This window comes from Papio anubis, chromosome 16 (assembly GCF_008728515.1).
Source record: "Papio anubis isolate 15944 chromosome 16, Panubis1.0, whole genome shotgun sequence".
Classification (NCBI taxonomy): domain Eukaryota; kingdom Metazoa; phylum Chordata; class Mammalia; order Primates; family Cercopithecidae; genus Papio; species Papio anubis.
In genome coordinates this window covers 70,710,364-70,733,507 of record NC_044991.1, presented here as the reverse complement: position 1 = coordinate 70,733,507, position 23,144 = coordinate 70,710,364, and the positions used below count along the sequence as shown (strand labels likewise).

General features: G+C 48.4%; 1 protein-coding gene and 1 pseudogene across 6 annotated transcripts in view; one reads left to right on the top strand and one right to left on the bottom strand.

The window, feature by feature from the left end:
- L3MBTL1 (L3MBTL histone methyl-lysine binding protein 1) overlaps positions 1 to 22,887 on the bottom strand; it is a 45,471-nt gene extending 22,584 nt beyond the window's left edge. For all 6 annotated transcript variants that reach the window (XR_002515120.1, XR_002515121.2, XM_021921037.1 and 3 more), the window contains exons 1-8: positions 22,742 to 22,887; positions 16,148 to 16,293; positions 15,726 to 15,949; positions 15,061 to 15,202; positions 14,678 to 14,828; positions 14,422 to 14,545; positions 13,673 to 13,757; positions 303 to 391 (exon numbers count right to left, since the gene is read on the bottom strand). Coding sequence is in view for 4 of the 6 variants with exons in the window: in XM_021921037.1 (XP_021776729.1) it covers positions 303 to 391; positions 13,673 to 13,757; positions 14,422 to 14,545; positions 14,678 to 14,828; positions 15,061 to 15,202; positions 15,726 to 15,949; positions 16,148 to 16,293; positions 22,742 to 22,872 (1,092 nt within the window). In the remaining 2 variants the exon portion in view is untranslated. The remainder of the gene's footprint in view (positions 1 to 302; positions 392 to 13,672; positions 13,758 to 14,421; positions 14,546 to 14,677; positions 14,829 to 15,060; positions 15,203 to 15,725; positions 15,950 to 16,147; positions 16,294 to 22,741) is intronic.
- On the top strand, positions 6,155 to 6,483 carry LOC103888003 (annotated as a pseudogene).
- Positions 22,888 to 23,144: the final 257 nt, after the last annotated feature.

Genomic DNA, 23,144 nt, shown 5'->3' with positions numbered 1-23,144 from the left:
GGCTCCCTCTCACCAAAGTCATGGAAAGATCACTGCTGAATCGAGTAGAAGTCACCAGAACTCAAAAGTCTGCAAGCCCAGTGATGGGTGAGCCCAGCTTCCACCTCTCTATTTCTTCCCACCCTGCCAGCCCATTATGGCGGGCCCTTTTCCACTCTGGGCCCCTAAACAGTCTCTCCCTTTCCATTCTGCCAGTCCACTGAGGCATGCCTGACACAGAAAACGCTAGAAGGCCTAAGTTTGGTGGTGTGTCCCTGGACTGGGAAGACAAGCTCTTCCTAGGGGGAAATTGTCCAACTCACGTCCTGGAAGAGGCTGACTGGGGCAGTAATGGCCTTCTGCTCCTCTAGGTAGGATTCCCACGACCAGCCTTCCTTCTTCTCACCTGTTGCTGTGGAAAGGGGACAGACAGGCTAACTCCTGGGCTGCTCCTGATGTATGACCTTCTTCAGCTTCCCCTGACGAAGCTCTACCTTCATCCCCAAAACAAACCTTTGTCTGCATTTACATGTACCCTCTGGTCCCACCCACCATGATGGTGCCAGACACAGGGGGCTGGGGGAAGGCTTGGTCTCAAGTGAGGCTAAACCAAATTCTGCCCGTCACTTCCTCCCTACCCCTTCAGGCCACTGTCAGCAGAACTACTCTGGATCATTCAGCAACTGACTGAAGTTTCAAAGTCTCGGCCACAGAGGGACCCTGTCCTCTGACATGACAAAGCTGAGTGACAAGTCGTGTGCCAGAGAACTTAGTCATAATGCCATCTAAACTCACAAGGAAAGGAGAGGAAAAAAAGAAATGAGAGGGAAAATAAGAAAATAGGAAGAAGTGGAACAGTTGGGAGAAATAAGAAACATGGTTGGGCATGGTGGCTCACGGCTGTAATCCCAGCACTTTGGGAGGCTGAGGCAGGTGAATCACTTTGAGGTCAGGAGTTTGAGACCAGCCTGGACTACATGGTGAAACCCCGTCTCCACTAAAAATACAAAAATTAGTTGGGCGTGGTGGTACATGCCTGTAATCCCACCTACTCGGGAGGCTGAGGCAGGAGAATTGCTTGAACCTGGGAGGCAGAAATTGCAGTGAGCCGAGATCGCACCACTGCACTCCTGCCTGGGCGACAGGGTGAGACTCCGTCTCAAAAAACAAACAAAAAAACAAAAATTATCCAGGCGTGGTGGCATACACCTGTAGTCCCAACCACTTTGGAGGTTGAGGCAGAATTGCTTGAACCCGGGAGGTGGAGGCTGCAGTGAGCTGAGAACATGCGGCTGCACTCCAGTCTGGGTGACAGAGGGAGCCCCCGTTTCAAAAAAAAAAACCCACTTTTTTTATTCTTCTTCCCCTGAACACTTACAGAGACTTACACAAATGTGCATATGTGTGCTTGGTGGGCGCCCCCCAGAGTGGATACACTGAATTCCACAGCCCTCCCAGACACACAGCCTATGTGCACACACATATACTCACACACATACACTATGGTCAGGGCCTAAGCCCAGGTCCTGTCCATGCCTCCAAGTCTCAGGGTCCTGGGGAGGGAGATGAACCCCCCTGCAGCACCTTCAATCTAACCTGAGGTGGAGTCCTAGCCTCTAACAGAGGACAAACACCCTTTAAAGGCTAGAATAGCCAGTCACATGTAGGTTGACCAGATCAGCATGAACTGTCTCCAGCTGAAGGCTACAGACAACTAAAGAGATAACAACTAACAAGAATCAATTCATATCCCTTAGGTAAATGGCTCCAGCTTCTTCTAGAAACTTCTACACTTCTATTTTGTCATCTGTGAAATGCAGATATCCACCATACAGGATCACTATGATGATTAAGTCAGATCTATGTATAAAAGATCCTTATGAAATACAGAACGCTGTATTTCTGTTACCAGTGCTTCCTGGGTCTTCACTAAGTCTGTAGGACTGGATTGTACCTTTGCTTTTCTCTGCTTCTCTTGGCTACTGCCCTGGATAATTTAGGCTTAGAGTGGTCTGTCTCTCAGGAAGATGTTTTTTTTCCCTTTTTGCTTTAGTTGGGACCTAAGTGGCTAGAGGCACCTGTTTTTGTTTTTTTGTTTGTTTGTTTTGTTTTGAGACACAGTCTCACTCTGTCGCCTAGGCTGGAGTGCAGTGGTGCAATCTCAGCTCACTGCAGCTTCTGCCTCCCAGGTTCAAGCAATTCTCCTACCTCAGCCTCCGAGTAGGGATTACAGGTGCCCACCACTACGTGCGGCTATTTTTAAAATCTTTAGTAGAGACTGGGTTTCACCACGTTGGACAGGCTGGTCTCAAACTCCTGACCTCAGGTGATCCACCTGCCTTGGCCTCCCAAAGTGTTGGGATTACAGGTGTGAACCACCGCACTTGGCCTAGAAGCACCTGTCTTGCAGCTGCCTAAATTCCTCAGTCACTGTACCAAACCTTGAGATCTCAACTGCCTGATCCAGTTGGGCCACAGAAGGTATTTTGTTCATCAACGGATCAAGCAAGCTACCAAACTCTCAGGGACCTATGTGGACACCAATCTGCAGCTCATCTCTTCTGGCTATCCTTTGTCCTGAGTAAAACCTGGATTGTCCCTTAGAACATATCACCTACTATATTCCCTCAAGAAACCCTCCAGCTCTCCACTCAGTCTTCATCCATTCTTACTGAGTAGGGAAAAGAGAAGAGAGAGTAGACTTCAGGATGCCATCATCCTGCTGTTTCTTGCCACTGGGATTCCACATCACCATGCATACGACAAGACGTCTTCACTTTTCCCAAATTTCTTCTACTATGACAGAACCCTTCCCAACAGTCATTTCTTCCTCCCTGGATGACTTTCTTCTTTTTGCCTCACTCTTCCCAAACCATAACATCAGTTAAGGGGCTGACTACCTGCCAGATTTCATGTCTCGGGCACCTCTGCTGCTCTTTGGTGCTTCAATTCTCAGTTTGCTTCCCTTTACCCATACTCCAGAGGCCAAGCTCTAAGACCCCCATGCCACAGCAGACACCTCTGACAGCACCCTCTATCTGCCATTATCTCTTACCACTGGTCCCCTGAAGATGTCCCTCCCTGGGTCTGTACTACCTTCATATTCACTCACTAGTCACAACACTTACCAAGCATACATTCTTCAGTTTACCATTATGCACCTCTTCATTTGACCTTAGCCATTCCTTTTACCATTTAGTGGTTAAACCTGTGTGCCATGTCTGGTACTAGACATTGGGGGTACAGAGATGCCTGAAACACTTCATATACATGGTCTCCTTGAATCCTCATAATGCCCTGAGATGATAGAGAGGGCTCATAGTAACCCCTTTCACAGGTGAGGACAGACATTCAATGTAATCCACTGGAAAGAGGCCTGACCACCAAATCCTTCAGCAATTACTAGATTCCTTCCCTGACCAAGCCCCCAGCCAAATTCAGTTTCCTGCCTCCTTTTTCTATTGGTAAACAGTGGGCTGAGCCCTTAGGCACATCCCCAAACCCAAGTAAGTCCCAAGGCTCCTGTGTATAGTTGTACAATCTGTGCACTGTATATAGGTGCCCAGCCAAGGGAGTGAATAGGGCTGAAATCCAGCCGGGACTTTCTACCAAGCCAAGTGGCTGACTCTATTGTGAAGAAAGGTTGCCCTTTTCTAACTGGTCTGCCCAGGAGAAGTACTTTTTTTTTTTTCTTTTTTTTTTTTTTTTTGAGACGGAATCTCACTCTATCGCCCAGGCTGGAGTGCAGTGGTGCGATCTCGGCTCACTGCAAGCTCCACCTCCCAGGTTCACGCCATTCTCCTTCCTCAGCCTCCTGTGTAGCTGGGACTACAGGCGCCGCCACCATGCCCGGGTAATTTTTTGTATTTTTAGTAGAGACGGGGTTTCACCGTGTTAGCCAGGATGGTCTCGATCTCCTGACCCCGTGATCTGCCCGCCTCGGCCTCCCAAAGTGCTGGGATTACAGGCGTGAGCCATTGTGCCCGGCCGAGAAGTACTTTTTTTTATAACTTGTACAAAGGTACCATATTGGCTAGCGGTGGCAATGATCCTCTCTCCAGTTCCAGAAATGCTCCTTTGTTTATTCCTGCTTCCTTAGACCAGATGCTCTTGGATAGCACTTTCTTTGGCAAGCTCAGCCTGATCTAAAACGAAACTTGTAACTTCTCTGCCAAAGCCTGTAGCCCTTTCGGTATTCGTTACCCTAGTCAATGGCACCACCGTCCATTCATCCAGTCACGCAAGCCAGAAACTTGGAAGTGATCATTTATGCCTGTTTTTTTTTTTTTTTTTTTTTTTTAACTCCCCAGGATCCTTACGTTCTACTGATTCCAACTCCTAGGTATCTCTTGGATCTATATCAATCTCTCCACATTTACTGTCCTTGCTTTGAACCTAGTCCAAAAGCCTCTTAACTGGTCTCTGCCTCACCCTTATTCTACTGCCAGAATACATATCAAATAAAAAACCTGTTTATTTTCTTTGCTTTAGGTTCCATGGCTTCTCATTTCCAACCCAAAACCCAAAAATCTAAACACCTTTCCACACCACACACAGTGCCAGCGAACTAGCTACTCCCCATCAGGCCAGCTTCATCATGCATTTCCATGCCCCTGTATGTCTGTGCCTTTGCATAGGTTGATACTTCTGCTTTAAAATCCCACCCCCACCTTGTTCCATTATCCTATCTTTTTCACATCCTTCAAGATGTAGCCATAGTTCCAGCACCTAGCACAAGACTTTACATAAAATAGATGCAAAACCAATGCTTGTTAAATGACCATACGAATGGATGGATGGATGGATGAAATACCATCCCATCTACCCCATGGAGCCTTTCTGTACTCCAGCAGGCAGAGTGTATTCTGTGGCAGCCCCTTGTATTTACATACCCCACACATAACACTTTTTATACGGTTACATAATAATCTGTTCACATATCTATTTCTGCAACTAGATTATGAGCTCATTAAGTGCTACTACTGTTTTGCTTACTCTGAACTCTTAGCATCTAGCCCACTATCTGGTACATAGGAGGCACTTAGTATTTGTTAAATAAGAGAACAATGATGGAAATAACTACATATCAAAAACCGAGATGCAGCCAAAGCAATATTTAGAGGAAAATGACAGCCTTAAATAAACATATTAGAAAAGGAGGATGGCGGCTGGGCGCGGCGGCTCAAGCCTGTAATCCCTGCACTTTGGGAGGCCGAGACGGGCGGATCACGAGGTCGTGAGATTGAGACCATCCTGGCTAACACGGTGAAACCCCGTCTCTACTAAAAAGTACAAAAAATCAGCCGGGCATGGTGGCGGGCGCCTGTAGTCCCAGCCACTCGGAAGGCTGAGGCAGGAGAATGGCGTAAACCCGGGAGGCGGAGCTTGCAGTAAGCTGAGATCTGGCCATTGCACTCCAGCCTGGGTGACAGAGCGAGACTCCGTCTCAAAAAAAAAAAAAAAAAAAAAAAGAAAAGGAGGATGGCTAAAATTAATGAAATTTAAAAATCAAAATAAATCTGTCTCATGAAGTTAGAAAAGTAAAATTAACCCAAAGAAAATGGAAATAAAAAATTTTAAAGACAAATAAAATTAGTACATTTCTGGAAAGACTGATTAATAAACAAAGACAGACTCTGGGAGGCTGAGGTGTGAGGATTGCTTAAGGCCAGGAGTTCCAGACCAGCCTGGGGGCAACATAGTGATATCCTGTTTCTATTTTTTTTTTTTTTTTTTTTTGAGATGGAGTCTCACTCTGTCACCCAGGTTGGAGTGTGGTGGCGCAATCTCAGCTCACTGCAACCTCCGCCTCCTGGGTTCAAGCGATTCTCCTGCCTCAGCCTCCCGAGTAGCTGGGATTATAGGCATGCGCCACCATGCCCAGCTAATTTTTTGTATTTTTCTTCTCTGCACTTCCAGAAATGTAGAGATGGGGTTTCACCATATTGGCCAGGCTGGTCTTGAACTCCTAACCTCAGGCGATTTGCCCACTTTGGCCTCCCCTGTTTCTATCTTTGAAAAAAGTTAAAAATAAAAAGAAAATAAGAGAAATTTAAAAATGTCCTACAGATACTAAAAGGATAAGGGGATCTTGCTGACCAGTGCAGACCTTCAGGAGAGCAGTCCAAGTGCAGGCCTGCTATAGTCTCCTGTCTGCACAGGTGAGAAGAGAACAATGTCGCAGGATACCGGTCCACAAGTGCCTTTGCACTGGTTTGGCTGTTGGCTAGGCAGCACTGGTTGCCTCTGGAGGGATCACTGACTATGCAAAAGCAGGTAGAATGCCATTCCTCTCTGGGGGTTTAACAGGCCTGGGTGCTTATCAGCTTTCAGGATCCAAGGGATGCTTGGGTTTTCCTAGCTACATCTGAGACCTTGGCTGGCATTATGGGAATGAAATTCTACCACTCTGGAAAATTTATGTCTCCAGGTTTAATTGCAGGTACCAGTTTGCTGATGGTTGCCAAGCTGGGAATCGGTACATTGAACAAACCCCATCAGTAGTAGTCATTTCCCAGCTTGGACTCTTGAAGAATTAAAAATCTCCAAACTTCCACTATTTTCAAGGTATTAACAGAAATAAGTGCAGCATTTTTGCATATTCTGACATTTTACTTCATTTATTATTATTATTATTTTGAGACAGGGTCTCATTCTGTCACCCAGGCTGGAGCACAGTGGCAGATCTCGGCTCACTGAAACCTCCGTTTCCCAGGTTCTAGTGATTCTCCTGCCTCAATCTCCTGAGTAGCTGGGATCACAGGTGTGCTCCACCATGCCCAGCTAATTTTTTTTTTTTTTGTATTCTTATTAGCGATGGGGTTCACCATGTTGACCAGGCTGGTCTCAAACTCCTGAGCTCAAGTGATCCACCTGCCTTGGCCTACTAAAGTGCTGGGGTTACAGAGGTGAGCTACCAGGCCCGGCTATCTGACACTTTACTTTAGAAAAGACAAGACACTATTGGCCAGGCGCAGTGGCTCATGCCTATAATCCTAGCACTTTGGGAGGCCAAGGCAGACGGATAGCTTGAGATCACGAGTTTGGGCTAGCCTGGGCAACATGGTGGAACCCTGTCTCTACAAAAATACAAAAATTAGCCAGGCATGGTGGTGTGCGCCTGTAGTCCCAACTAATCAGAAGGCTAAGGAGGGAGGATGGCTTGAGCCTTACAGGCGGAGGTCACAGTGAGCGGACATCGCACCACTGCACTCCAGCCTGGGTGATCAAGCCAGATCTTGTCTCAAAAAAAAAAAAAGACACCAAACTTAGCAGGGAAAAACTCAGTCACCATTACAACCCCACAGATACCCTAATACAGTTTAATTCTTGTGTATTGATGCTATATCTTCTTTCTGTATCATTTTTTTGAGACAGAGTTTTGCTCTGTCACCCAGACAGGAGTGCAGTGGCACGATCTCAGTTCACTGCAACTTCCGCCTCACAGGTTCAAGCGATTCTCCTGCCTCAGGCTCCTGAGTAGCTGGGACAACAGGGGCATGCCACCATGCCTGGCTGATTGTTGTATTTTTAGTAGAGATGGGGTTTCACCATGTTGGCCAGGATGGTCTCGATCTCCTGACCTTGTGATCCACCCACCTCGGCCTCCCAAAGTGCTGGGATTATAGGTGTGAGTCACTGCAGCTGGCCTCTTTCTCTATCTTATAGGTGAAATCTCAAGGAATAAAATGTTAGGTGGCAACAATGGGGGCTCTGAAACCTCATGCTGTGCTCAGAGGAACAGTGTGAAAAAAATCTCTTATGATATTTAGGATATCTGTTCTTTCGCTCATCTTAGGGCACAGAGCTACTTTGAAATTATGTTAAATGGAGTATCAATGAAAATAAAGTTTACTATAAATAAAAAAGGGGAGCCAGGTGCAGTGGTGTATGCCTGCAGTCCCAGAACTCAGAAGGCTGAGGCAGGAGGATCACTTGCACTCAGGAGTTGAAGGCCAGTCTGGGCAACATAGTAAGATCCTGTCTCTAAAAATAATGATAAAAAATAAAATAATTAAAAGGGGGTATTATGAATTTTCCACCCTTTTGATGACTTCCTTTACTTAATCACCTAGTCTCATGCCTACCTCTACACACTAGTGAAATTGCTCTCTTCAGTTACTAAGGTCAAAATCAATGACCTATTCTTATTCTTCAACCCTTGATCTTCATGTGCTGCCCACCACCCATTCCATCTTGTCATTTCTTTCTTACCCACTCTCTTCGTTCTATTCTTCTTCCTCCTCCTGCCTCAACCCTGCTCCTCAATGGTGCAACCCTAGAAACGAACACAGTACTTCCCTCCCACCTTCTTTCCTTTCTTCTCATTCCCTCAGGAAGCTTCTTCAGCATACTATCAGTTACTTCAGTACAGATAATTCAAAAATTAATGGTTCTAGTCAGACCTTTTGCTACAATGTCTACAGAAAAGACAGAAAATGTAAAGGGAAGAACAGAATGCCAAGATTCAAGAAGAACCAATTAATTACAAGCAGTCCTCAGGGTACTACTATGTGCTGGGTCTTTTTGCTCTCAATTTGCTACAGAGATATTTGTGTGTTTGCCTCTCTCCTATAGAACATGGTTAGCCAATTCATAATCAGTTCATTTTAAGACACTGAAAGTTTAACCAAGAGTCCGATATTTATGTTTAACATGTGCCTTATAGGGATCTATGCCTGGGAACACCAAACTGAAGAGGCTGGACTCCAAAATGTTATAGTCTATTGTTTACCTGGTGTCAGCCATTAAAATTACCTTTGGTTTCTAGGAAGTATAAATGGACCCTTTTTGAAAATGTAATGAAAGTCATGGACAACTCACATAAACAAGTCACAGAATTTTGCATGTAAACTTAGATTAAGGACCACAGTTAAGTCAGTGTTGCTTTAAGTGGCATACTGATCCATGTCTGGTACTGAATTACACACTCATATTCTCAACTTGCTCACCAACTCCATATGGCAGTCCTTGTATTTCAATATAAAATCTGTTTTTCACACCCAATTTAAAAATGGGCAAGGATCTGAATAGACATTTCTCCAAAGAAAATATATAAATGGCAAATAAGCACATGTAAACATGCTAACATCATTAGCCATCAGGGAAATGCAAATCAAAACCACAATGAGATACCACTTGATAACCTCTAGAATGACCATAATAAAAAAGATAATAACAAGCATTGGTAAAGATGGGGATAAACTGGAATCCTCATATACTGCTGGTGAGAATGTATAATGGTGCAGACACTTTGAAAAACAGTGTGACAGTTCCTCAAAAGGCTAAACATGGAGTTACCATATGGCTGAACAATTCCGCCCCTAAGTATATACCCAAGAAAAATGAGTCCATATGTCCACACAAAAACTTGTATACAAATGTTCATACTGGCATTATTCATAATAGCGCAAAAGTAGAAGCAACCCATATGTCCATCAACTGATGAATAAACAAAGTGTGGTATGCCCATACAATGGAATATTATTCAGCAATAAAAGAAGCACATACAGCCTAAAATATGTAAACCTTGAAAACACTGTGCTAAGTGAAGAGCCAGGCATAAAAAACCACAATATGTAATTCCATTTACATGAAATGTCCAAAATAGGCAAATCTGGTATACAGAAAGCAGATTGCTGGTGGCCTAGGACTGGAGGGAGTTTAGGGGGAATGATGGCTAATAGATATGGGACTTCTTTTGGGAGTGATGGAAATGTTTTAAAATTTATTGTGGTGATGATGGTTACAGAACTCTGCGAGTAAACAAACAAACAAACAAAAAACCCACTGAATTGTATACTTCAAATGGATGAATTGTATGGTGTGTGAATTATATCTCAATAAAGCTATTAAGAACCGGTACCTTATAAAAATGTACGGAAAAAGCACTAATCATTAAAAATTTGACAAATTGGGCATCACCAAAATGAATTTTCTGTTCCTTAAAAGACACCATTTAAAAAAAAAAAAAAAAAAAAAAAACCAAGAGCAGGTTGCCTGTAGTCCCAGTTACTCAGAAGGCTCAGGTAGAAGGATCCCTTGAGCCCAGGAGTTTGAGGCTACAATGTGCTATGACTGTATTGTGAATCGCCACTGTACTTCAGCCTTGGCAATACAGCAAGACCTCGTCTCTTTTTCTTTTCTTTTTTTTTTTTGAGACAGAGTTTCACTCTTGTTGCCTAGGCTGGAGTGCAATAGCATGATCTCGACTCACCGCAATCTCTGCCTCCCGGGTTCAAGCGATACTCCTGCCTCAGACTCCCGAGTAGCTGGGATTATAGGCATGCGCCACCATGCCCGGCTAATTTTGTATTTTTAGTAGAGATGGGGTTTCTCCATGTTGGTCAGGCTGGTCTCGAACTCCCGACCTCAGGTGATCCGCCCGCCTCGGCCTCCCAAAGTGCTGGGATTACAGGAGTGAGCCACCGAGCCCAGCTTTTTTTTTTTTTTTTTTTTTTTTGAGTCAGGGTTTTGTTCTGTCACACAGGGTGGAGTGCAGTGGTGCACTCTCGGCTCACTGCAACCTCTGCCTCCTGGGTTCAAGCGATTTTCCAGCCCCAGCCTCCTGAGTAGCTGGGACCACAGATGCTCACCACCATGCCCAGCTAATATTTGTATTTTTTGCAGAGACAGGGTTTTACCATGTTGCCCAAGCTGGTCTCGAATTCCTGAGCTCAAGTGATCCACCCACCTCAGCCTCCCAAAGTACTGGGATTACAGGCACCATGCCTAGCCTTAAAAGCGTATTGTTTTTTTCCTTTTATTCCCCCAAGACAGAGTCTTGCTCTGTTGCCTAGGCTGGAGTGCAGTGGCGCAATCTCAGCTCACTGCAACCTCCTCCTCTTGGGTTCAGGCAATTCTCCTGCCTCAGCCTCCGGAGTAGCTGACATTACAGGAGTGAGCCACCACACCTGGCTTTTTTTTTTTTTTCCTGTATTTTTAGTAGAGATGGGGTTTCACCATGTTGGCCAGGCTGGTCTCAAACTCCTGACCTCATGATCTGCCCGCCTCGGCCTCTCAAAGTGCTGGGATTACAGGCATGAGCCACCGTGCCCGGCCTTAAAGTGTATTATTTATCATACCTTTATTGTAGGTATGGATAGGAAAAAACACAGTATCTATAGGGTTCAGTACTATCCATGGTTTCAAGCATCCACTGGGGCTCCTGGAATATATTCCCTGCAGATAAAAGGGGACTACTATAACTGTCACCACAATCAGAATATCTATGAACGACTAAGTAAGCTTTAGAAACTTGCAATGGTGTGTGTTAGAAAATGATCATTTACGAAACATGGTTATCAAAAAGGAGAAGACCTATGAGAGAGAAGGCCCAAATGGGCACACAAGTCACACGTTTTTAACTCTTAAACTATTGGAGCACTCAGTCAGCTCTAGGTATGTCAGGTCTGCGTCACATGAATTGAAAAGCTGGCCATCAAACTGCCAAATACAGTATAGATCCAACATAGATACAAGAAACTCAAGCAATCCCAACCCCCATTCCTACCCCCTGGATTCTTTTGTCAGAAGACTCTGAAAATGAGTAGAAAACATTTCAGTCATAGATGCAAACTTCTGTCTACTGATAGAGTTTCTTTCCTTGGAAAACAAAACAAAAAAAAAAGCACTGGGGGAAATGTCACACTACTATTGACAGTTGAGGCGGTGAGTAGTGCGCATCCAAAGATAACTTCGCACTGGTCAACAGGACCTCGCTGAAAGAATGCTGATTTACGAATCTATTTATCTAAGCAAGATAGAGCAGTTGAGCCAACAGTAGTTAACACACTGCTTCTTTCCTCTGCATAAGTCTTAAGAGGCCATAAACCAAAGCGAGCTAAACCTTTGCCTTCTGATATGAATACCATAGGTGAGACACAACAGTGAAATTCTGGTTTGGTTACAATGGGCAGAAGTTGGAAGAGGCACTATAAAGTTCAGAGCCGTGGGTGCAGATTGGGCTCCTCCAGCTGGTACTGGATCCATCAAGGCAGGATAATGTCCTAAGAAATGACCTCATCTGTCTGGTTCTCTGTAGGACGGGAAAGACAGTGACTGAGGCAACTAAGCCATAGTCCAAGAGAAACCACCAACATACAAATCATCCATTCCTCCACTGAACAAACACTGATTGAGAACCTATTCCATACCAGACTCTAGCTAAGCACCAGGGATACAATGATTAATAAAACAGATACAAGAACCAAGTGCAATGGCCCATGCCTATAATCCCTGCTACTCAGGAGGTTGGGGCAGGAGGATCCCTTGAGCCCAGGAATCCAAGGCTCTAGTGTGTCTGTGAATAGCCCTACACACCAGCTTGGGCAATAGAGTGAAACTCCACCTCTTAAATCCAAAATAAAAATTAAGAAAAAGGCTGGGTGCCTTGGCTCACGCCTGTAATCCCACCACTTGGGAGGCTGAGGTGGGCAGATAACCTGAGGTCAAGAGTTCGAGACCAGGCCAGGCACGTTGGCTCACACCTGTAATCCCAGCACTTTGGGAGGCTGAGGCGGGCGGATCATGAGGTCAGGAGATCGAGACCTTCCTGGCTAACACAGTGAAACCCCATCTCTACTAAAAATACAAAAAATTAGCCAGGCGTGGTGGCAGGCACCTGTAGTTCCAGCTACTTGGGAGGCTGAGGCAGGAGAATGGCGTGAACCTGGGAGGCGGAGGTTGCAGCGAGCTGAGATTGTGCTACTGCACTCCAGCCTGGGCAACAGAGCAAAACTCCATCTCAAAAAAAAAAAAAAAAAAAGAGGGTCAGGTGTGGTACCTCACACCTGTAATCCCAGAACTTTGGGAAACCTAGGCAGGAGGGTCACTTGAGCCCAGGAGATCAAGACCACCTTGAGCAACAAAGTAAGATCCCCATCTCTATTTAAAAAATTTAAAAAATTAGCCATGCATGGCGGTATGCACCTGTGATCCCAGCTACTCAGGAGGTTGAAGTGGGAAGATTGCTCAAGCCCAGGAGGTCAAGGCTTCAGTGAGCTGTGTTTGCACCACTGTACTCCAGCCGGGCCAATAGAGCAAGACCCTGTCACCCTCCAAAAATTTTAATTTAAAAAATTTAAAAAAAGAAAAAAAAACTAGATACCGTCCTTGTGTTGATGGTTTTGAGGGCGGAGGAGAGACATTAAACAAATTGCTACATAGTATCTATGTGATTACAAGTATGACAATGCTACTTAGCTACAGTTGACAGTTGTCATATGGGAATGTGGAGATGGTAATAGAGAAGGCCTCAAGGTTGGAGATATGAATGACCTCTGTTCCATTTTTCTTAGAATCAAAGAGTGAGAATAGGGTTCCAAACAGGAATGTCAGACCAATGACCAGTGCAGGGTTGCCCTACCACTAAAGAGAAGCAATGACATGTGGTGCCAGTAAAAGCTACTCAAGTCTTCAAAAATTGAGCCAAGATCTCCCTGGCACTGGGGCCTAGTCATGACTGGGTAATAAGAGGATAAATAAACACATGATATAACCCCCAAGAACACACATACACTAATACACAAACCCAAAACAGCCTCTCACTGTCTCTCTCTCTTTCACACACACTAACTCGCGCTCATTTATGTATATACAACCTACCATCACAATCATAACCCACACTCCCAGCCTCACACCTTCAAAGGCGCATACACACCTCACACGAATATATACACACAGGCCATCGTACCAGGCTGGCTGCTGCTCCACTCCTCACTCTCCGGGGTGCTAGCGGTGGGTTGTCCCTCTGGGTCCTTTCCTTCTTCTTGCTTCTCCTGTAGAAGGCAAGCCTGATCCCAGCTTCTTCTCCTCATGGTTTGGGATGAAGTGCTAGCGTCTGATCCTGGCCCCTACCTGGCTCTCTGGCCATGTGGTATTCTGCCCCAAACAGGCAGAATTTCTTCTAGGCTGCCAGCAGGAGTGTGGCTCCAGCACACATCCCCCTATCACTTGAGCACAGACTCACATGAGCATGCATATCCTAATTAAACAGCCTGACTACAATTTTCCTTGTTATCTGGTACATAAAAACTTCCTTTGTGATGCTCTTACATGCCCAGTAGAATTCATGCTCTGTCCCTTCCAGCTTCTGCAGCTAGAGCCCTGGGTGTTCCTTGGCCTTTGGCCTAGGTACTGGACCCCAGTGATGGAGTTTTCCAGCTGCCTGCACATGTACTTTGGGTACTAGTTCGCATGACTATGTCTTAACCTTGACACTAAACTGAGATGGGAGCTCTGGAAAATCAGGAGAGTGATTAATTCATTTCCCTTCAAGCAGGTATAAGACCTGACTCAGGATGGGACCCCCAAATATGATGAGTGAGTCATTATGCGTGTCTTCTCTGGCCCAGCTCCATAATCTGGATCGACGGAGGCGACAGTGGGAATTGAGGCATAAGCTATAGCTTCCCCCTCCCTTCCCCACTGCTCTCTTCCTACCATGGCCTCTGGCTCCGACTCCTCCTCTGATAGGCTCTGGTATTCCCTGCGCTTCCTCTTCTTCACGGGTTTGAGGAGCTCAGAAGCGCTGGTGGAGCCTGAGGAGTTCTCCACTATGACTGACCTGAGGAAGGGCCAGCCTTAGAGAAAGAACCACCCGCCCTGCACCACCCAGACCCTCTCCTAACCCCTGAACAGGAATGAGGCTTTGGGGGCTGAAGGCAGAGCGAGTAGGGCTGCGACCTCCTCCCCTTACCGCTCCTGGAACAGCTGAGGGCAGCCATCATTAGAGGAACCAACATCTGGACCCGCGGCTTGGTGAGGCCCGCACGCCTGGCACTGACAGGTGCTATCATCCTCTGGGGGGTCCTGATTGGGATCTTCTGGAGGATTCTGGGGGTGGTCCTCTGCGGGGGCCAAATGGGCCTCAGGCCTCCCTCCCCATTGCAGCCACACTCAGGCTCCGCCCACGCCCCCTCAGACCCTGCCTCCGCCTCAGTCCATCTCCGCATCGGATGGCCTCCTCCAGCCTTCTCCACCCCAGGACCACCCTGGGCCCCGCCCCCGGTCCTCCTGGGGCTCAGGCCTCACCCCACCCGCACAGGGCCCAGCTCAGGGCCTGGGGAGCGGGGCTCCTACCCGCTTGTAGGGGGCCCGCCTCGCCATCTCCAGCAGGGGCCCCGCCATCTTCGTATTCGGTCACGCCTTCCTGCCGCAGCTCGGGGCTCGGGGGCTGCTCCACTCCCGCCATGTTCAGCGGCTTGTACTCGCTTATCCGGAACTGGAGCGCGGGAGGGTCTGAGGATTGCGACTCCCGTACGGGCCCTTGACCCACCTCGGCGTCGGGGCCATGGCCCTCTCGTCGCCTCATGCCAGCTCACGCCCTCAGCAGGCCTCAAGACTCCATGCCAGGGCACCTCACTCCAAGCTATACCAGCCAAACCCTCACTCCAGGCTACGCCCCCAAGCACCTGCGGGGTCCAGTCCCACGGTGCCCCACTCTAAGCCACGCCCCCAAACTACCACAGGCCCAGTCAGAGTGCCCCTCTCTAAGCCACGCCCCCAGACACCCATAGGCCCAGTCCCAGAGTGCCTCACTCTAAGCCACGCCCCCATAGTCCCCAGGGCCTAGGAGTGCTTCAACTCAAGCCACGCCCCTAGAGTCACTCACTCAAAGCCCACCCCTAGGGCCCAACATTTTAGCCAGCTTCCCCTGCTTCCGCCTCAGGTCCGGCCTCCGGGCCCGCAAGCCCCGCCCCATGGCTGTGGTTTACGAGGTTTAGCCAATCCCCACAGACACTGACCCGCAGGCCGCCCCCAGGGGGCGGGGCCGTGGCCTCTGTCCATTCCAGAATCCGCACTGTGCTGGTGCTGGAGCTGGCCGGCCCGGCACTAAGCTGCGGCAGGACAGTGGCAGGAACCGGTTCGCTGCCGGCCACTTGCTCCGGGGTACCCACATGGATTGGCTCCCGGGGAAAGCAAGACACATCCAGGGCACTGCTGGGCAGGCCGAGGTTGGCCGAGCTGGCTGTAAACAGATATACAAATAGACACGACACGGGTGAGTCTAGTGGCCCTGCCTCAATCCTGCCATGCATGTGTAGGCATGTGAAGGAAGGCAGGTGGAGGAGAGTGAAAACAGTCATCCCCTCTCCAGGATCCACACTTGCTTGTGCAAGTACAGAGATGCTCTTCCTCCCCAGACTCCTACCCTAGCTTGACTCACCTGGAATGATAAAGGCAGTTGCGGGCAGGTGAGGACCAGAACCGGGGCTGTCTCTGGCCATCAAGTGCACGCTGACCTCCCCTGTGGAAGGCCCCTTCAGTGTCCTCAGCATCTCCATTTCAGCATGCCCCTCCATCCTGGCAGGCCTACAAGCCAAACACAGCCCCCAGGGTGATCAGGTGGGGACCTCTGTTACAGAAGCAATGGAGATGTGAAGGGATGGGGCTTCTTTGAGAAGCTGGCCACCTTCAAACCCGTAACCTGCAGAGAAAGGCCTCAGTCCTGTGGGGAGTAGGGTGTCTTCAAGACCAGCATCAGGTCTGGCTCCTGTTCTGGCCAGGCCCTGCACCTCCCCAGTCTCTGTAAGGATGGTAAGGATGGGTAGGGTGGCATGTGTGAGGGTACTTTGTAAACTGTGATGTACAGCACTGACTCTGGGGAGCATGACTAGGGTCAAGGTTCTGTCTGGCCAGTTGTCTCCAGGACACAGCCCAGGCCACATCCAAACTCACCTTTTTCTTGACCCCCCCTCTATCCCCACTAGAATCACTCCCTCCTCCCTCTGGGGATTCAGAGACCTCTGAATACCAGGTATTCCTTCACCCACACAGGGTTCATCTTCCTGGGAGGTGGGATCTTTCCTGATCATGTTCTTTTATGGCCCTGTCCACCACTCCCTCCAACCCCAAGCACAGGGTGGGCACTCAGATATCTGCTGAACACATGTACGCATCTGAAGAGCAAAGACGTAGTGTACGAAAATGCAGTCAAGTCAGTACGTGATTTTGTTTTAATAATGCAAAGGCAGTAGAGGCATTTCATAGAGTTCATTCAACAGGTAAAAACATAAAGAAAAAGACCTAGAGATACAAAGAATATACTTAATATCTATTTACTCAGCACCTAAAATATACTGACCACTGTCCTACTTGCCTTACCAGCACGGTCCAGTAGAATTTTCTGTGATCATGAGACTGTCCAATACCTAAACTGTCCAACACAGTAGCCACTAGCCACATGTGGCTACTGAGCACTTGAAATGGGCTACTATGACTGAGGAACTGAATTTTTTATTTTATTTTATTTTAGTTAAATTTAAAAGTTACCAGAAGGTAGTTACAGTGGTGCATGCCTGTAGTCCTAAGTTCTCTGGAGGCTGACCCAGGAGGATGGCTGAAGCCCAGGAGTCTGAGGCTAGCTTGGGCAACATAGCGAGACCCTGTCTCTGAGAATAAATAAGAAAATAAATAGCGACAGTAGCCATGACTATTGTGTTGGACAGCACAGCTTGGCCTGTCAGTGCTACCTCCAAAACACACTGAAGGTCTAACCACTTCTCTCCATCTCGACTGCTGCCATGCTGGTCCCAGCCAATAGCAGCTCTCTTTGGACTTCTGAAATTGCCTTCTAGCCCATTTCCCTGCTTCCTTTCCTGCACCCCTACAGTCTACTCCCCAGTAAGAAAAACTTTAAAAACATAAACCAAATCACATAATTTCCCTATCTCAATTCTTCAATGGCTCTCTGTTGCCCTTAGAGTAAAATCAAAGTGCTTTGCCCTAGAAAATCTGACCTCTGCTTTTCCCTCTGGCCTCATCCTATGCCATTCTTCCCCTGTTCTCTCCAGTCAACAGACTCTGGTTTCCTTCTATTGCTTGACCAACATTCCCACTCACAGCCTTTGCCCTTGCTGTTCCCTACCCCTGGAACGCCCTTCCCCAAGCTCTCTGCTTGACTGGCTCCTTCCCATCCTCCAGTCCTCAATTCAATAGTCACCTCCTCAGAAGAGGTCTTTCCTTACCAAGTAATTTTTTTTTTTTTTTTTTTTTAGATGGAGTCTCGCTCTGTTGCCCAGGCTGGAGTGCAGTGGTACCATCTCGGCTCACTGCAACCTCTGCCTCCAGGGTTCAAGCAATTCTCCTACCTCAGCCTCCTGACTAGGTGGGATTACAGGTACACACCACATAGCCTGGCTAACTTTTGTATTTTTAGTAGAGACGGGGTTTCACCATGTTGGCCAGGTTGGTCTGAAACTCGTGACCTCAGGTGATCTGCCCACCTCGGTCTCCCAAAGTGCTGGGTTTATAGGCGTGAGCCATCGAGCCCGGCCTGACCAAGGAATTTAAAGCAGCAGCATACCCCTCACCCCTTCCCACCACTAGCTGTCTCATTACTATTATATATTTCTTTCTTTCTCATCCTTCATTATAATCAAAAGTGATCTTCATTTATTTCTGTGTTTGATCAGTCATCTCCACATAAATGCTGACTGTCTGTCTTGTTCATTGCTATATCCCCAACACTTCGTACATGGCACATAGTAGGTGCTTAATAAGTACTTGTGTTGGATTTCAGTAACTTGAACTTGTTAATAAAAAACAGTATATGGGGCCAGCTTGGTGGCATGTGCCTGTAATCCCAGCTACTGGGGAGGCTGGGGCAGGAGAATCGCTTGAACCTGGGAGGTGGAGGGTGGAGGTTGCAGTGAGCTGAGATCATGCCACTGTACTCCAGCCTGGGAGACAGAGCAAGACTCCATCTCAAAAAACAAAAGCAAACAAAACACTGTATGGGTCCAATGCAGTGGCTCACACCTGTAATCCCAGCACTTTGGAGGCTGAGGTGGGAGGACTGCTTGAGCCCAAGAGCTCAAGACCAGCCTAGGCAACACAGGGAGACCCTGTCTCTATAAAAAATTAAAAAAATAAAAATTAGCCAGGTGTTGTAGTATATGCCTGTAGTCCCAGCTACTCCAGAGGCTGAGCAGGAGGATTACTTGAGCCTGGGAGGTCAAGGCTGCAGCGAGCCATGATCTCACCACTGTACTCTGGTCTAGGTGACAGAGCGAGACCCTGTCTCTAAAGAAAAAAAAAAAATTAGCTGGGTGCATGGGCTCACACCTGTAATCCCAGCACTTTGGGAAGCCGAGGCAGGTACATCACCTGAGGTCAGGAGTTCGAGACCAGCCGGACCAACATGGTGAAACCCCATTGCTACTAAAAATACAAAAAAATTAGCTGGGCGTGGGGGCAGGCACCTGTAATCCCAGCTACTTGGGAGGCCGAGGCAGGAGAATTGCTTGAACCCAGGAGGTGGAAGTTGCGGTAAGCCAAGATCATGCCACTGTACTCCAGCCTGGGCAACAGAACAAGACTCCATCTCAAAAAAAAAAAAAAAAGAGAAAAAAGAAAAAAAAGTTATAAAACATAATTCCCTGAATTTCAATTCCAATTTGCTTTGCACAGCTGAAGTACTTGTACTATTTTAAATACCTTTAAATAGAGTTAGGCCGGACGTGGTGGCTCACGCCTATAATCCCAGCACTTTGGGAGGCCAAAGTAGGTGGATCGCTTTGAGCTCATGAATTGGAGACCAGCCTGGGCAACATGGTGAAACCCTATCTCTACAAAAGTACAAAAGTAGGCGGGGCACGGTGGCTCAAGCCTGTAATCCCAGCACTTTGGGAGGTCGAGATGGGCGGATCATGAGGTCAGGAGATCGAGACCATCCTGGCTAACACGGTGAAACCCCGTCTCTACTAAAAAAATACAAAAAACTAGCCGGGCGAGGTGGCGGGCGCCTGTAGTCCCAGCTACTCAGGAGGCTGAGGCAGGAGAATGGCGTAAACCCAGGAGGCGGAGCTTGCAGTGAGCTGAGATCTGGCCACTGCACTCCAGCCTGGGTGACAGAGCGAGACTCCGTCTCAAAAAAAAAAAAAAGCCATGTAGCATGAGACAGACCTAAACTTTTGTTGTTTTCAGCCTGAAATTTAGGAGGCTTTTAAAAAACTGCAGCATAGCTGGGCGCGGTGGCTTAAGCCTGTAATCCCAGCACTTTGGGAGGCCGAGACAGGCGGATCACGAGGTCAGGAGATCGAGACCATCCTGGCTAACATGGTGAAACCCCATCTCTACTAAAAAAAATACAAAAAACTAGCCGGGCGAGGTGGCGGGCGCCTGTAGTCCCAGCTACTCAGGAGGCTGAGGCAGGAGAATGGCGTAAACCCAGGAGGCGGAGCTTGCAGTGAGCTGAGATCTGGCCACTGCGGTCCAGTCTGGGCGACAGAGCGAGGGAAAAAAAAAAAAAAACTACAAAAGTTAGCCAGGCAGGCCAGGTGTGGTGGCTCACGCCTGTAATCTCAACACTTTGGGAGGCCAAGGGAGGCAGATCAGTTGAGGCCAGGAGTTCAGAACCAGCCTGGGCAACATCTTGAAACCCCATCTCTACCAAAAATACAAAAATTTAGCTGGGCAGGGTGGCAAACACCTGTTATCCCAGCTACTCAGGAGGCTGAGACAGGAGCATCCCTTGAACCCAGGAGGTGGAGGTTGCAGTGAGCCAAGATCGTACCACTGCACTCTAGCCTGTGTCACAAAGTGAGACCCTGTCTCAATAAATAAACAAATAAATAGAGTTAATCTTTTTATTTGAAACACTGACAGTTAAGAGTGAATGTGGTTATTTCTAAAAGAACTTCACTCTGTGTCAAAACCTGTCACATCTCAGGTCTATTGCAGAAGCTGGATTTAAAGATTGCCTTTCTGTTTGGGCTTGCTGCCTTCAGCAAGCATTGGAGGACCAAGTGGGTGTCAGCACCATTCTGTGCTCTGTGGTTGCAGTCACAAACATGACCAAATGCTCTCATGAAGCTTATACTCTGGAGATAATGGATGAGGTTGGGGCTGGAGGTATAAATTTGAAGAACAGCATGTGTAGATGGCATTTAAAAACACGGAACTGGGGTGAGGCCCGGTGGCTCATGCCTGTAATCCTAGCACTTTGGGAGGCCAAGGTGGGAGGATCACTTGAGCCCAGGAGTTTGAGACTAGCATGGCCAACACAGTGAGGCCTCAGCCTCAACAAAAAATTTTAAAAATTAGCTGAGCATGGTGGTGGACCCCTGTGGTCCCAGCTACTGGGGAGGCTGAGGCGGAAGGGTTACTTGAGCCTGGGAGGTAAAGGCTGCAGTGAGCTATGATCACACCACTGCACTCGAGCCTAGGCGACAGAGCAAGACCCTGTCAGAGAGAAAGAAAGAAAGGAAAGGAAAGAAGGAAGGGGGGGAGAAAAAGAAAGAAAGAAAGAAAAAGAAAGAAAAGAAGGGAGGGAGGGAGGGAAGAGAAAAAAGAAAAGAAAAAAGGAAAACGAAAAGGAAAAGAAAGAGAAAGAAAGAAAACTACATAACTGAATATAAAGAAAAAAGTGGGAACCTTGGAGCACACCCACATTTATAGGTTGGGAAGAGGAAAAGAGACTGAGAAGGAGTCGGCCATGAAGTGAGACGGAACTCAGAAGAGTCTGGGTTTCTGGTGGACACTGAAAAAAGTTTTCAGCCTTCTGCCGTCAGCCTCTCCTGGAATTGCTCAGAGCCTAGAAAGCTACCAGGCTTGAACGCTCTCCTGGAAGCCGCCAGCCAATGATGAGTTGCTATGAGGTGTGGAGACCCCACCCCCTTGCCTTACTTCGGAACACCTCTGCAGGGCCATGTCAGTTCCAGAGCTTCCATTAGGTCAGGCTGAGGCCTCTGTTGAGACTACATCAGCAGTTCAGCTTCTGCCTCCGCCCAACCCGCCTTCATTCCCCTACTGGTGATATTCCCAAGAGCACTCCGATAAACCTACACTCAAATATTGCTATCGGAGTCTGTTTCCAGGGGACCCGACCTAAAACAACCACTGTAGCCCCAGCACAGAGCCGTGTACATAGCAGATGCTCAATAAATATATATTGGCTGAATGTATCCATGGGTATTTTCTCTTCATGTCTGACAAGGTTTCCTCAATCCCTTGCCTTCCAAGGCCTTGTGTACAAAAACGCCCAATAAATGCCCTTACTATAGGTGTTGGGTGGGGAGTAGAGCCCTCGACAGCTACCCCGAAAACAACACACAGCGAAGCTGAGATCCACAAACTTGGGGCCTCGGCCCCGCCCCTCGCCGCAGCTGCTTCCCGGACGCGGGAGGGGACGGTAGCGGCCCTGAGCGCAGGGTTCTAGGATCGGGAACCGTCACCAGCCTCCCGGGACTGGTATAGGCAAAGGCGGGCGGGGCGGTCACTGATCCAACAGTTCCGCAGAACGGTTACTTTTTAAAACGCCAAAATGGCGGAATTCTTTTTATTCTTTATGGCCAAAAAAAAAAAAAAAGAGAGAGAGAGAGAGAAAAAATTCCATATTCCATTATAAAAATCGAAAATTAGTAATAGGAAAGTTTGCCACATGACTCATTTCCCAAGAAAACCAAAACCCCGCCCTCCACACCTCCTTTCCATTAATAAAAAACTCTTAATTGATTGCATATCTCCAAACACGCAGCCTCCACCCTCCTCGCCCCTCCTGATCGCAGCCCGAAGCCACGCCGTAGGGTCGACTGGGCCTGGAGCCCCGCACCCGCCCGGCCCCCTGCGCGCTCCGCCCAGACCGCTTTCCCCGGCGTTTTTCCGAACCTCCTTCCCAGCCCGCGCCCCCCGCCGGAGGCGCTCGGAAGGACCGAGACGCCGGAGCCGCAGACCCGAGCCCTCGCCGCCTTAGGCGGAGTGGGGTGGCGCGGCGCCCAGGGTCCGCAGGGTCTGAGCCCACGAGCCGCTGGGTGCTTACCTGCCCGGCCAGCCAGTGGCCGCCCAGCGCCGAGCTACGGTCCGAGCCCGGCGCCGCGCGCCTGCGCGCTCGGCGGGGCGGGTCCGCCTCCCTGCAGGACGCAGAGCGCGGGGCCCGAGCGCTGGGCACATCTGCCGGGCCCAGGCGCAGGCCCAGGCTTCGGTGGCGCCCGCGCCCTCTTGCCTGCCTTCGAGGCCCTGGTTGTGCGCGCCTCATGCCCCCTCAACCTAGGACAGGTATGCCGCACGGGCGTGGCGGGTCGAGATTTTTCCTGCCCCCGAACCCCTGCATCACAGTTAGCAGAGCAGAGCCGGGGCGCGGAGATCGCGGAGCTCGAAGAGACAGCCTGGAGGGCTACCGAGCTGAGTGGTTAGTGACAAAAGACGAGGCTGCCCCCGGGCAC